This window comes from Pangasianodon hypophthalmus, chromosome 28, assembly GCF_027358585.1.
Source record: "Pangasianodon hypophthalmus isolate fPanHyp1 chromosome 28, fPanHyp1.pri, whole genome shotgun sequence".
Classification (NCBI taxonomy): Eukaryota; Metazoa; Chordata; class Actinopteri; order Siluriformes; family Pangasiidae; genus Pangasianodon; species Pangasianodon hypophthalmus.
In genome coordinates, this window is record NC_069737.1 from 13,162,350 (window position 1) to 13,177,382 (window position 15,033).

The following is a 15,033-nucleotide window of genomic DNA, read 5'->3' on the forward strand; positions in this document are numbered from 1 at the left end:
GGAGATGAAACGCATTCTCCTGTCTAATCGTCTTCAAACATTCTGCTTTCGTCATCGAGCTTTTCTTTAAGCGAGCCACGTCTTCAGTTCACTGATCAGACCAGAGAGGATCAAATCAACTGATAATCAAACTCTATGAAAAATCTTTTCCTTTCTGACCTAATGTCTCCAGCCCTGTAGCTGGTCCCTGCGTTCTGGTGAGCTTCCTGTAGCTAAATAATTCACATGTGATTCACCACGTTTGGTCTGCTGTAATACTTTCCCGCCAGGTGATGACTCATAAAATATACAAAGCATATCTTTTTCTTTTAAACACATGTATTGAGAACTGAATAAAGGAACGTGAAAACTAAAATCATCTATTGCGGAAGGTTCAAATGAAGGTTCAAATGAACATGCATAGGCTAAAGGCTGATTTATGCTTAATGTTCACTACGCGTACTCAAGATGGCCGCTGCACGTGTCCTGCAGTCATTTGGTGCGTGGCGCACCTCGGAAAATGCAATACCTGTGTAAATAGTTGGGGAGATACAGCATCACGTGACACTGTGTCCACAACCGACTAAGCAAACTAACGTTGTTTCTCAAATCGCATACTCGTGTACTATTCTAGATCGTTATTGAGTACTAACACTAACAGTTTTCCTGTTACAGTTAGTGTTTCAATTTTAAAAACCTTGTTAAACCTACTGAAAGGTCTGATCTGAGTATCAGTCTTCTGGATTTTCCAGATTAATAAATACTTGAATGAATGTACGGTGAGTTTTTGCTTTGAGACTCAGATCATGACAACAGTCACGCAGACGGCAGACGTCACTGTTCATGAAACCGCTAAACGTTACAGCTCGACTTGGATACCAGATGGACAGAGATGTTTTGGTTCTGACGTGCTATCTAGTGGACGCGCGCTTTTAATCCTCCGCATGCACGTAAGATACACAAGCAAGAGTGTGAACAATGCCAGTCGTGTAGAAGTATATTGTTCATTTCGACAGCTTTAGTTAGCAAAGCCTGAGGATGAAAAGTCACAGGGAGCAAATCTACAGATTTCCTGCTTTTTATTTGTGTGTGTGTGTGTGTGTGTGTGTCCAAAAGAACCAACATTGTGGGTACACACATACTGTATGCTGCTGCCAAGTGAATTTTCGTTCTTATATTTCAGAGCAGCATGGCAGTACGAGCCGTACACACTCGGTAAAGAGCTCGCACACAGGACTCGTCTCCCGCTTCACGTCTCACTGCTCAATAATCACACTGGCACGCTGGCGTAGAATTAAAAACCCTCGTCCTGATACAAGGGATGAACACACACCTGGCAGCCAATCAGCAGTGAGTGTGAAGAGTGGTCATGTGTAAACATGTGCAAGAGGACCGGGTGGTGTGTGTGTGTGTGTGTGTGTGTGTGTGTGTGTGTGTGTGTGTGTGTGTGAGGGAGATATAGCAGAGAAGTGAGAGTGAGGAACACAACACACACTGCTAACTGACTTCATCGTCATAAAACATCTCCCTCTCTCAGCACTTTTCACTCGCATCAGCTGCACATTAGCCTGCAGTGGAGCTCTGTGTGTGTGTGTGTGTGTGTGTGTGTGTGTGTGTGTGTGAGAGAGAGGAGGACTCCCAACGCACACTCTCCTATAGTGTTTATACAGATGTGTTCAATGAAGAGCATCAAGAGTATAACTTTTTTCTTGCCATGTCTTGTTCTCTCTCTTTCTTTTATCTATCTTTCTATCTGTCTATTCTATTTTTTTTCTATTTTTTGATTTCTGTCTGTCTTTTGTTTCTTTTGTGTCTTTTCCCTTGCCACTTCTTTCTTTCTTACTTTCTTTCATCCCTCCATATTTCCTATTTTTCATTTCTTCCTTTCTCCATCTGTATTTCTTTCTCCATCTGTATTTTTTTTTTTTTTACTTTCATACTCCATCCGTTCTTTCTTTTATTATTTTATCCTTTTCTTTCACTTTTGTGCCTTCTTTCCCTCCCTGTATTTCCTCTCTAGACTCTTCTTTTTCCCCATCCCTCCATGGTTTCTGTCATCTACTCTTACTTTTCTTTCCTTCCATTATTTCTATTTTCACTCAATTTTTTCTTTTTCTTTCTTTCTTTCTTTCTTTCTGTGCATGTCTCTTTCTTTCTTTCTTTCTGTGCATGTCTTCTTTCTTTCTTAATTAAAAATCTTCTGCTGGTAAATAAAGAAACACGCCTTGCACTGGAGTCTTGCAGCGTCGCCGTGTTGTGTTTACTGATTTACTGAAGTGCCCCGTAATCCTCCTAATAAATCCTCAGATAATCTCTCTTTCTCTTTCAGCTGAAGATCTCCAGGCCCGAAAACAGACAGGTGAGCTCTTCTTTGTACGCCTGTACTGTGTGTGTGTGTGTGTGTGTGTGTGTGTGAGAGAGAGAGAGAGAGAGAAGGAAAGAAAGGCAGGGTGTGTGTGTAGTTTTCACTCCATGTTGTCGAGTAATTAAGGCTTTCCAAAACAGACATGCCAGGAATTCTTCAGCTCTCCCTTAAATTCCTGCAGTTTTTTTTTTTTAAACCTCCCCCTCTTCTAAAGAAAGACGTGTGGCTGCAAAGCTGCTATTTGGGAAGTATGCTGTGTGTGTGTGTGTGTGTGTGTGTGTGTGAGAGAGAGAGAGAGAGAGAGTGTGAGTGAGTGTGTAAGGCTGCAGTGGGAGGCATTCAGGCTGTAAGCACACTAAAAGTCCCGGAGCCCATTTTGTTAATCATTTCCTAGTTTTTGTTCTCTTCTCATATACATTTGATGTTTTATGACATTCTTATCAGTGATTCCTCATTCATTCGTCTTCATCTTCATTTTCAGCGCCACCCGCTACACCACCGCGCTTCCCCATGACTTATAATAGCAATGTGAAAATAATGTTCTCTCAGGTTTTTTTTTATTTTTTTAATCCTCCTTAAAAAAGTAGGTTACCTTGTTTAAAACCAGGTCTGGGTAAAAATAGCATATTGTGATTATACTGGAGTATATTCGAACAAACTTTTGAAGCCGTGATCATTCATTCATTCATTCATCCATATTCAGTGCTTTATCGTGGTCAGGGTCACAGTAGATCCAGAGCCTACTAGGTGTAAGGCGGGAGAACGAACCCTGGATGGGACGGTGCACGCTCACATTCACACCTGTTTTATTCAGTTGAGTGTAGCCAGTCCACCTACAGGTAAAGATCAGCCTCAAATACTAATGACAGATAGGATGCTACTAATACAGTACTATAGAAAAGCTCAGTGAATACATCTTTAATAAAAGAGAGATCAGACGACTGAGAATAAATAAGTAGAGGGCTAACAAACCACATTTGCATCATTTTTTTCTTTCCATTACATTTCTTTCCAGACCTGCCAACTTTTTATGTATCTTGAGTAAGAATTCAGCATTTTAACATCAGAGTACGCCGCTATGAGTTACCACTCAAACATATGCGTAAAGAGCAGCCTTCTTTTTTTTTTTTTTCCCCTTTCCCTCCCCAAGCCAATCGACACGAAAGCAGAACGATTGACAAGCACAGATTTTTTTTTTTCACTCTCTGATATTACCCGGAAGTCCTACAAGCCCCGCCCCCTTTCTCCTATCTCACATAATCTTTCATCCGGACTTGATTTTCATGCTTAAAAGACGTGCCGATACGGCATTTACCCATGTAAATGGAGTTCATTAATATGAAATAAAGCACAAGTTAATTGTATTTGTTATGGGTTGCCATGAAAATCGTTACAGGTGTACACTTTTTCACTGAAAGAGGAAAAAAATAAGATTAAATAGACTATTAACGTAGTGTTAAATCTAAAATGATGATTAGAAAGTGATTATCTTGGCTTGGAGTGCTACATGCACATCTATTCTGTTACATTGAAATATTGTGTGTGTGTGTGTGTGTGTGTGTGTGTGTGTGTGTGTGTGTGTGTGTGTGTCTCCACCTCCACTATATTTGCTTATAAGCTCCTCATACATTTTCCCACTGCGACTTGTTTACATGCACAGCAGCAGTTCTCCCGAAAGACACACACACACACACACAAGCGCGCACACACTCAGCATTTTCTCCCCGTGTGTTAAACCGATTAATCCTGTTGTGTTGCAGGCTCTCATTAGCATTTCAGGCGACGTTTGAATCAAGGCCACTTTCTGCTCGTTCACCAGCCAGACTGAGAGCTTCCTCGTGCTCGATTGGTCGAGACTCTGGCGATGCACTGACTAACCGCACCATGGCCCGAGAGGCTCTGTGGAAACTCCCACAATCCCTGGCTCTCTGGTGAGTATGGAAATATGGCATTCTGTGTGTGTGTGTGTGTGTGTGTGTGTGTGTGTGTGTGTGTGTGTGTGTGTGAGAATACACAGCGTGGACATCTGATTAATATGCAGATCGTTAGATGCACATTCGCCAGCTTGTCTTTATATCCAGCTAAAAGTGAGCAGGACCGATCCGTTCAGTGTAATTTAAGACACCGTACTTACCGAGGCGTGGCTGCAACCCACCCAAGGGGTGCGTATATCCAAGGACAAACATCTGGCAGTCCCTCAAGGCCAGCATATCTCTCACTCACACACACACACACACACACACACACAAACACAGACGGAGTAGTAGTGCATGGTATGGATGCAGCTGGATTGTAGTTACACTCAGTGAACACGTTATGATTATATGTACATATTTCTCTGTTTCTACACTCAACTCACGACACCCTGCTTTTAACTTCCACAATATTAAACGTAACTCTAAATGGATAAAAACCACAAGGTGTTGTTTATTCATTTTTTTAAAAATGTAATTGTTGGTGAATTGCTGTAATATAAGAGGAATAAAACACACAGTGTTATGGGAAAAGAATCACCTTAAGGGGGTTAAAAATAATCTCGCTTTGCATCAGGCTGCATCACACTACATCATCGTTGATTATTTTTCTATAACACCAAGAGTTTTATTTCTTACTTAATAGCTCATATTTGGAGAATGTTAGTTTTTATATAGTGTTTGATTGTAGTATTTTCTTCTCGATTTTAATTAACAGATTTTCAGCACCAACGTCCACTGATTAACAACAAAACCCTTCCAAGGTGAGGCATCTTTGTCTCTCTCTCTCTCTCTCTCTCTTCTTCTTCTTCTTCTTCTTCTTCTTCTTCTGTTTATGCCTTGACTTGTTGAACAAATAATGTGCTTTGAATGATTTGTGTCAGCAAAACTCCACTCACGTTTCTATGCCACCCTGATTCAGTTTCTGGTTTCATTTCCATCAAAACGTGAATCATGTCATCCGTCATTCAACCTCAAGGCCTGCTAAATAAATTAGATTTTGAAGTAATTCGGTTTTGCACGTCCAGCCTAAGCACATCACGGGGTACTGCTGGAGCGCAGACGGCCCGAGTTTTCCATGTGCTTACAGCATGTGGAGAAGTGGCTCAAGATGTCTTCCTGACAGTGGTTTGGCGCATATTTGAAGCATAGAAACCGATCTCAGAGCAGTTCTCTGCTTTAGAGCAAGACAGTAACGTATTAAGTATAAAAATCTAAAAAAAATATATATATGTAGGTGTCGCATATGCAAATAACAAGAATTAAATCAGACTCTGTCTGGAGACATTGACAGGTTGGTGATTGTCCGGACCCTCATCACTCATCAGTCCCTTCTGGTTACATTCCTTCCCTTCGTTTCACTATAGTTAGTGAATAATAGTCTGAAGACGAAGGCGAATAACTGAATAATAAGTAAGGACCTGAAGGCTTTAAAACCAAAAACAATCTCTGCTATTCTCAGCTATAAAAATGCCATTTTTTTGCTCAGATAAGTGAGTAATAATGATCGAGTGTAAAGCTCATTTATCAGATTTGTATGAAAAGTTTGTGAAAAGTTTGACTCACATTTGTATCATGTTGTATGTTTTTTTTTTCTTTTTTTTCTTTTTTTTTTTTTTTTTTCTCCCCCCCTTTCTCCCAGCCATGATGTCGGTCTGCGTGCCCTCCCCGCATAGCTCCTCCCCTTCCATGGATGCGGCCAACTGCAACGGACCTGCAGTGACTCCACCCACCTCCCTCAGCCTACGCTCCTCCCACAACCAACTGCTTAGTGATGACGTGGTCAATCAGGGCCAGGCCACGCCCCCAAAGTGTCGCAAGAAGTACGCACTAATGAGCATGCAGAGCGCCATGGGGCTCGGTGACGGCTCTGCACCGCCTCCTTCATCCTCCTCGTCCTCCTCGCCCTCCGTCGCAGGTAATGCTACCAATCTAAAGCTGGCGAAGAACGGCGCAAACCAGCTGCGCAAAGCGGCCGAGCTGCAAGACCAAAACAAAAACACGACAAACGAAGACGACGTAGGAAACATCACGGCAGACTCGGACCACGAGTTGGAATTAAGCATCGACAGCCAAACAGAGCTGGAAGACTTTGACGAGCCAGCTGACAAGGACACGAGCGATTTTCTTAACGACGAGGTCAATGACGAGGATCAAGCTGAGGACTTGAACACAAACCCCTTCGAGGAGGATTCCGACGAGCTGCTCATCCTGTCAGCAAAAACAGAACTCGTCATGAAGTCCCCGCAGCTCCAGAAGGACAAGATCTTCCTGGAGTCGCACAGTGATGACCTTTCACTAGACGAGCCCAGTGCGCAGGATTATGACGTCACAGTTCCACTGCTGAAAGAGAAAGATCTCAGCCCTCCTTTGTTACGGAAACAGCGCAGCCCAGAGGACACGCCCCTTCTGTCTATCGGCTCCTCCTCTGCCTCGTCCTCCCCGGAGACGAAAAAGGACAGGCCCCGGACCGGCGCGAAGACAGACCGCGCGCTTCATCGCATCCAGAACCTTCCACCCAGTGATGAGGAGTCCAGCTGGACCACGCTGTCTCAGGACAGCACCTCACTGGGCTCGCCAGAGGACACAGGTCAGTGATTATACACTGTGTGTGTGTGTGTGTGTGTGTGTGTGTGTGTGTGTGTGTGTGTGTGTGTGTGTGTGTAAGAGTTTCCTTCTGCCTTAAAATGTGCTCGCTATTCAGATGTTTGGATTTCACATTGGCTAGAGGGCGATAGTTGAAATACTCTAGCTAATCTGTGTGTGTGTGTGTGTGTGTGTGTGTGTGTGTGTGTGTGGTTTTTAGCTGTGGTTTGGCTATGGCAGTACAGTTGTTTGCTCAGGCATGATGTTGGCTTGTGTGTGTGTGAGTGTGAGTGTGTGTGTGTGTGTGTGTGTGTGTGTGTGTGTGTGTGTGTGTGTGTGTGAGTGTGTGTGTGTGTGGTTGCTTGGAACACACACCTGCACACATCTACAGCTCTGACTTAACTATTTCACAGCCTGTGTATCAGGCTAAACGATGTTGGAGAGAAAAACACACTAAGGAAGTCTGATTCTTAATCATATAACCTGATTATTTATAAACAGTCTTCATTTTAGAAAACTTCTGGACAATCAGAAAATGGATTAAATGTCCTAGAGGCGTTAATAAGGTCCTGACAAAATGTAACGTTGGCCTATCACGTCACTGAGATTGTGTTTTTTGTTTTGTTCGTGATTAGGAAGAAAATTAGCAACAAAAATGAACACACTTAAGCGTGACTGTATTGTGTATTTGTTAAGCAGTCATTAATAGTCGTACCTGTAGTTGTTTGGCGTGCTCTACTGTTACACATGGACACGCCTTAGAGAGCGAGGTTTACAATTTATAGTGACTGGTTTAAGGGTGTTTAATGGAGTAACAGTGTCACTCTGTGCTTAGAAAAACTAACAGCATGATCGAGTGGAAGGGAGGGACATAGACATTACCAAGAGCCTAGAGTCGGTACAACTAAATATACTCGTGCTGTGTTCAGGTGCTGGATGGTTTATACATATAGTCTTTAATCTGAACTTTATTTGCTTTTTTTTTTTTTTTTTTTTCCCCCGGTGTGTCATTTGTTGAGAGTGGGGGCAAAATAATTTACACTTGACCATTTTAAATTCAGCTCATAATTTAAACAATTGACCATTTTATACTCAACTCAAATAATTTAAACACCTGAGCTCTGTATACTCAACTCAAATAATTTAAACACCTGAGCTCTGTATACTCAACTCAAATAATTTAAACACCTGAGCTCTGTATACTCAACTCAAATAATTTAAACACCTGAGCTCTGTATACTCAACTCAAATAATTTAAACACCTGAGCTCTGTATACTCAACTCAAATAATTTAAACACCTGAGCTCTGTATACTCAACTCAAATAATTTACACTTGACATTTTACACTCAACTCAAATAATTTAAACACTTGAGCTCTGTATACTCAACTCAAATAATTTAAACACCTGAGCTCTGTATACTCAACTCAAATAATTTAAACACCTGAGCTCTGTATACTCAACTCAAATAATTTAAACACCTGAGCTCTGTATACTCAACTCAAATAATTTACACTTGACATTTTACACTCAACTCAAATAATTTACACTTGACATTTTATACTCAACTCAAATAATTTAAACACCTGAGCTCTGTATACTCAACTCAAATAATTTAAACACCTGAGCTCTGTATACTCAACTCAAATAATTTACACTTGACATTTTATAATCAACTCATATAATTTAAACACCTGAACTCTGTATACTCAACTCAAATAATTTAAACACTTGAGCTCTGTATACTCAACTCAAATAATTTAAACACTTGAGCTCTGTATACTCAACTCAAATAATTTAAACACCTGAGCTCTGTATACTCAACTCAAATAATTTACACTTGACATTTTATAATCAACTCATATAATTTAAACACCTGAACTCTGTATACTCAACTCAAATAATCTAAACACTTGAGCTCTGTATACTCAACTCAAATAATCTAAACACTTGACATTTTATACAAACATCAAATAATTTACACTTGAGCGTTTTATACTCAACTCAAATCATTCATACTTGTAAATATTTCATTAAAATCTGTTCAGGTGACTCTGGGTTGAGGTATTGGGTTTGCGAGTGTGTGTAAAATTTTAGTCAGTATGGAGTTGTTAGTTAGTGTAGATTCTGAGATGACCTTCCATGAGCAGCACGTCCGTATATTGTGGAAGAAATATGTCCATGTGACTTGATGTGAGCCATCAGTGTGTTTCGTTTTACACACGCTCACCTAAATAAACTGCTGATGTTTAGGAAACCGAGTATCTTCACTAAAACAAGTGTATCAGATCCGTGTGTGGATTTAACGGTATGATCTATGGCTGAACACACTCCAATGAGCGTGTGTGTGTGTGTGTGTGTGTGTGTGTGGCTTTGGTGTCTGTTACACTTGCTGCCCAGGTGTACTCTCACAGGTGTGTGCCAGATGTGAACATGACTCACATACAGATGGTACTTGGCCCTGGCCTGTTTTCTGTGTGTGTGTGTGTGTGTGTGTGTGTGTGTGTGTGTGTGTGTGTGTGTGTGTTGCTCACTGCTTATCTGCTTTAATTGGCAGAGCTCTCTCATTCTCTTGCTTAATTTCCTTCTAACTAACTTTCTTTTTTTAATAAAGTTGTCCTTCTCTGTCTTTATCTCTTTCTCGTTCTCTTTTCTTTCTCATTCTACTCTCACGCTTCCTCTCTTCTCTCTCTTAATCTCAGTCATTCTCGTTAACACTAATATGCCCCATGACAGCACACAATCATGATACTTGATATGTTTACATGATAAACATCACAGTAGGTTTTTATTTTCTAAGAGTTGCTAATAAATTGTCTGCCACAAAACATGAGACACTTCTGTTTTAAATCTGCCTGTTAGTGTGCAGTTTTCATTAGAAATGCACATTGGTGGAATTTACTAGTTTCTCTCTCTCTGTCTCTCTTTTTCTCTCAACAAGTCTCTCTCTCTCTAATTCTCTCTCCTTGTCTCATTGTCTTTCTCTTTGTTTCTCTGTCTCTTTCTATCTCTCTGTGTCTCTGTCTGTGTCTTTCTGTCTCCTTCACCTTATTTCTATCTCTGTCCGTCTTTGGCTCTTTGTCTCTCTCTCTCTCTGTCAATCTGTCTCTCTCTAAGTCTCTCCCTTCTCTCTCTCTCTCTCTCTCTCTCTCTCTCTGTCCTTTCTCTTATCTTTCTCTGTTTTTTTTTTAGTATGTCTCCCTCTTTCTGTTTTTTGACTTTTTTTTGACACTATTTCTTTCTGTCTCTATTTGTCTGCCTCTCTCTTCCTATCTCATTCTCTCTTTTTCTATTTCTCTGTCTTTCTCTATATCGGTCTTTCTGTCTCTCTCTTTCTCAATCTGTCTCCCTGTCTCTTTCTCTGTCTCTCTCTCTCTGTCTCTCTCTCTCTCTCTCTCTCTCTCTCTCTCTCTCTCCTTTGGTCACATGATTATGCTGTGGTTGATACTGGAAGAAAGATGATCTTCAGGTTGCCGGGGCGACCGAACATTTCGGGGTGCAGGGGCGGGGCTTGTTTTTTCCACTCAGTCTGTCACATGCCCTGTCCCGACAGGAAGCAACTGTCCATCTTCCTGCTTCAGCCTGCGGAGAAAATAAACAATAAACAAATAGAGCAGACTGGCACTTCCCCTCCCTCCCTCTTCTTCATCTCTCTCTCTTTCTCTCTCTCTTTCCCTCCCTCCTCTCTCTGTTGCACTCTCCCTCTCTCCCTCTCTCCCTCTCTCCCTCTCCTCTCCATGTGCTCCTGTGCTTTAGACGCTGCTCAGTTATTCAGTCATGATGCTGGGTAAAGACTACATGTTGGCCATTGTCATAGTGAATTATGAGGGTAGGTACATCGTGTGTGTGTGTGTGTGTGTGTGTGTGCGCGTGTACGTGCGCGCGCGTGTGTGTGTGGACGCTAATCTGCGCAGGGTAGCAGCTCGTCTGCTCATGCATGTTCACGGAATCAGCCGTAGGTGAGGAACGAGATGGAAGGAGGGAGAACGAGTGTCACAAGCGTGAGCTGAATACAAAACTTTGAGCTTCATTTGTGTTCTTGGTCGTTAGCATGGTCTGTGTGTGTGTGTGCGCAGCTCATAGCAGTGGAAAAACTCCGTTCTCCCCTCCCCCTCAAGCTGCTGCTTTATAGACTGCAGAACGAGAGAGACGGAGAGATGACGGAAAGAGGAGCGGAGAGAAAAAGAAAGTGTGACGCATGCGAAAAGATGAGACTCTACTTCTGTTTCTGCCTCCTGTGATTTAGCGACGCAGTGACTAAGTCAGAACAAAATCTCAGATCAAGTCTAACACATGCTTCAGTGTGTGTGTGTGTGTGTGTGTGTGTGTGTGTGTGTGTGTGTGTGTGTGGGTGGGTGGGTGGGTCGGTATTTTAATGTGTGAAGGTCATGAGGCAAGTGGCAATGAAGGCTGCCTGAGCAAGCTTGAGCAGCAGGGACTCAAATCCCATGATTTTTTTTTTCTCCTCATGTCTCGTCTTTATTAATAACCAGTTTTCACGCACGCGTCTTCTGTCGTATCGGATTAGTGATGCTGTGATCCAGGTGTTTTCAGAGTGGTACTTTCCCATTGCTCATTCCAACATGCTTTATTTTTCCTCGACACTTTCTCCTTGACACTTGGAGTTTGGATAACAAACAGTACATGCATATTTCTGATTCTGAAAAGATTCTGGAAAGATCGCGAGGGACGGTACACTCCTCTGTCACCTGTCTCCGGCCAATCACATGCGTCTGTGAGCTCGAGTATGCGGAAGAGGGTTGATCAAAACATTCGGTTTGTGTAAGGAGAACTTTAATAAATATTACTCAGACACGCAAATTGCCTACTGCACGTTAAATAAGAGCAAACCTGCGAGAAAACGATTCTCGGCTGATGCTTCAACACTCTGGATCAGAGCGCGTGCTCAATGCTGGAAATATAAACGTCAGTTTATTAGGAATCATTCAATCCACCATTTTTACATCATGGATGCCTCTGAGTTATAATCAGCATAAACCAGCGTAAATCTGCGTTCGTATGGATCTGTATTAATGTTGTATACTTGCTCTGTCAGCTCTGTCTGATAATGGTGTGGTATGGATTGTAATAGGAAGAGTTTACTTTTATTTTTTTTATTTTATTTATTTATTTTTTTGATGATATTACCTTGGACTTGCTCACCCAAGTGAAGTTCATCAACTGCAGCCATTTTTTTGCCTGTTGCACAAGACTTCACCATTCTAACTCATCGGTAGATGGGTCATGGTACAGATTCAGTCTCTGACATTGAAGTGTGTGTGTGTGTGTGTGTGTGTGTGTGTGTGTGTGAGAGAGAGAGAGATCTGTGTAGTCTCTCTGGACCACAAGCTCCTGTCCAAAATGTCACCAAGCTGCAGAATTTTAAATGAAAGCTCTATTTCTGGAACGATGTTTATTTGTGGGTTTTTTTTTTTCTGTTCCTGCTCCCTTGTACTTAGTATTATGACTTTTTTGTATGATTGTGAAAATTAGATTCTCCTTGCAGTTTTATCGTTTCCATCTTGGTTATTTTACATGCTAATGATGCACTGCACTTTCACAAGGTCAGTAAGTCTACTTCACGGCGCATTTTTGCAATTCTTTTCCACACACTCTCACACACGCACTGTGTTTTAGTCACTCGTTCCAGAAACCACATCCTCACACAACATGTCTAGACCAGAGACCTTCCTCTTGCATTGCCTGTGTGCTGAGTGGTGTGTGTGTGTGTGTGTGTGTGTGTGTGTGTGTGTGTGTGTGTGTGTGTGATTGTGGTTTGTTTTTACAGTAGTAGTCATTGTGTGACTAATACACTTACTAACGGATGAAATATGTTTAAAAATCCTCAGCTGCTCTTAGGAAGACTGACATGCTGCGTGTGTGTGTGTGTGTGTGTGTGTGTGTGTGTGTGTGTGTGTGTGTGTGTGTGTGCGCGCGCAAAACATTTGCTGTTATTCAGGGACTGTTCTAACAAGTTCCCAAGCAACAGGTGACCACTGATATAATTATTCAAGTAATTTTAGAACTAGATAGTTTTATTGGAATCATAAGTACTCTATGTACACTATTTTGCTATAACGTGTGTGTGTTTGTGTGTGTGTGTGTGTGTGTGTGTGTGTGTGTGTGTGTGTGTGTGTGTGTGTGTTTTTGCAGATATCTGGGGAGAGCGGTCATTCCAGACAGACCCAGACTTGCCCCCAGGATGGAAGATGATGACCGACATGGCTGGCATTTATTACTGGCACATTCCCACCGGCACCACACAGTGGGAGAGACCCGGACCGTGCAATCCTGCACCAGCCGTCCCTCATCACGACACACGCAAACACTCGCTGGGCTCGCTTTCTCCTTCACCCACTCCTGATCAAGAGGTATACACACACACACACACAAACACACACACGTTCACAAACAAACACAAAATGACTCATCTGTTCTCTGTCCAAAATTCAATTATTTCCACTTCATTTATTGTAAGCAGCTTTAGGCACTCGCACGAAAGCTTACTTTGTACAATAAATTGCACGCACATTAAAAACTGACCAGTCTCACGATCATACAGCAATTAACTGAAAGGTTATTTATTTATTTATTCATCTACAAAATATATTAGAACAAAGAACTGTTGGTTTTGCACACCACTCATGTAAGTGTGACAGATCAAAAATAAGCTCATGTTCATATATAGCAAGATCGAATTATAGAAAACTGTGTGTGTGGCGGCCTGGGAAAACCCTTCACGTGGTGCATTTTTATTTAGTTAATTAATTAATTAATTATCTATCTATCTTTCTATCTGTTTATCTATTTGTACTATGTATAGTTCTTGCACGTGTCTCAATTACAAGTTCTGCATTTATAACATAATCTGTTTCAGGAAAAACAACACTGCTGACACACTTTAAAGAGTTACAAGTTTTCAGTGGGGAAATGAGTTCTCACTTTTTGTCGTAGAGGGTGTCGCACCACCCCGTTCTATACAGCACAACTTTAAAAGAATATAAAATCAACATCAAAAGAGAAGCACGTCAGAATCCATGATGTGTGGATTTAAAAAAAAAAAAACAACTCCTCCTCTTTGGCGCGTGATGTCATATCCGGTTGCCGCTCACATTCACAGCGGTCTCCGAAGAAATTTCGCATGCTGTGACCTCCCCTTCATCTCCGTCTCATCACCAGTTTCACCTCATCATCGTCTCTTCACTTCACTCTAACTTCAGTGCTGAAATACTCACTGATTCATTCAGTCACTTCTGTTCTGTTGGATACGTTTCTTGTTACTGATGTCATTTATTAGATCAACATTTAAAAACTTTGCTGTCATTTGTACTGAGTGTGTTGAAGTTGAATTATGAGTGAACTTGATTTTTCATCTGTTTCAGCTGTTTTATTTTGTACATTATAAGCACTGTATTAAATAGTATATTGTATTACATCACTGTCTCACTGTCTCTCGCTCTGTTTGTCTGCGTCCATTATGCTAGGCATCTCACGCGGAAGTGTTTTTCGGAGCGTCCTGTCGCTCAGACAGCGCCACATCGGACAGCTCCACCGACCCCGTCCCACTCGCGCCCTCCTCGACGTGTCTTGAACCCGCCCCTCTCCTCTCCTCGAACTCCTCCTCTTCCTCCGATGCGAATGTTCCTTCCTGTGGGTTTGTCAACAGCTGCTACTTTGTGAGTCTCTCGCTCCCACATACACACAGTTTCACAGCTCGAGGCGACGACATCCAAATATAACCGCATTTCCTACATTACCAAAGTCTCCATCTTCACCGTCAGCCTTCATATGAAATGGAAACAACGCAACAAGAAAATCACCACCAGATTTGCATGATGGAGTCGTTACAGTCTGATTTGGACTCGTTCAATCCCGCGGCCTAAAATGCCTTGCACTTTAAAAACAGAATGAGAAGGCTCATTTACTTATTTAACTGAATCATCATTTTAATATATTCCTTTTCATTATTATTACTGGCTATTAAAATGATAAAATTGTTCAGGAAATTGATACTAATTCACATTCTAATTAACATTTTCACATGACAAAACTCAAAGCAGTACTGATAACACAGAGAGTAAAGGCTATGATGTAGCTTTATGACTTTTATTAATTATATGCGCGATAGTA

At 41.6% G+C, this 15,033-nt stretch overlaps 1 protein-coding gene across 12 annotated transcripts in view; it reads left to right on the plus strand.

Moving 5' to 3' along the window:
* apbb2b (amyloid beta (A4) precursor protein-binding, family B, member 2b) overlaps positions 1-15,033 on the plus strand; it is a 43,217-nt gene that overhangs the window by 10,716 nt on the left and 17,468 nt on the right. For 9 of the 12 annotated variants that reach the window (XM_053231178.1, XM_053231186.1, XM_053231187.1 and 6 more), the window contains 6 exons: positions 2,309-2,338; positions 4,105-4,275; positions 5,036-5,081; positions 5,960-6,907; positions 13,057-13,274; positions 14,388-14,579. In XM_053231178.1, coding sequence (XP_053087153.1) covers positions 5,962-6,907; positions 13,057-13,274; positions 14,388-14,579 — 1,356 coding nt within the window. In that variant the 5' untranslated portion in view covers positions 2,309-2,338; positions 4,105-4,275; positions 5,036-5,081; positions 5,960-5,961. Of the gene's footprint in view, positions 1-1,162; positions 1,330-2,308; positions 2,339-4,104; positions 4,276-5,035; positions 5,082-5,959; positions 6,908-10,460; positions 10,733-10,825; positions 10,905-13,056; positions 13,275-14,387; positions 14,580-15,033 lie in introns of those variants that run through there. The other 3 variants (XM_053231180.1, XM_053231189.1, XM_053231188.1) reach the window with 3 other exon arrangements.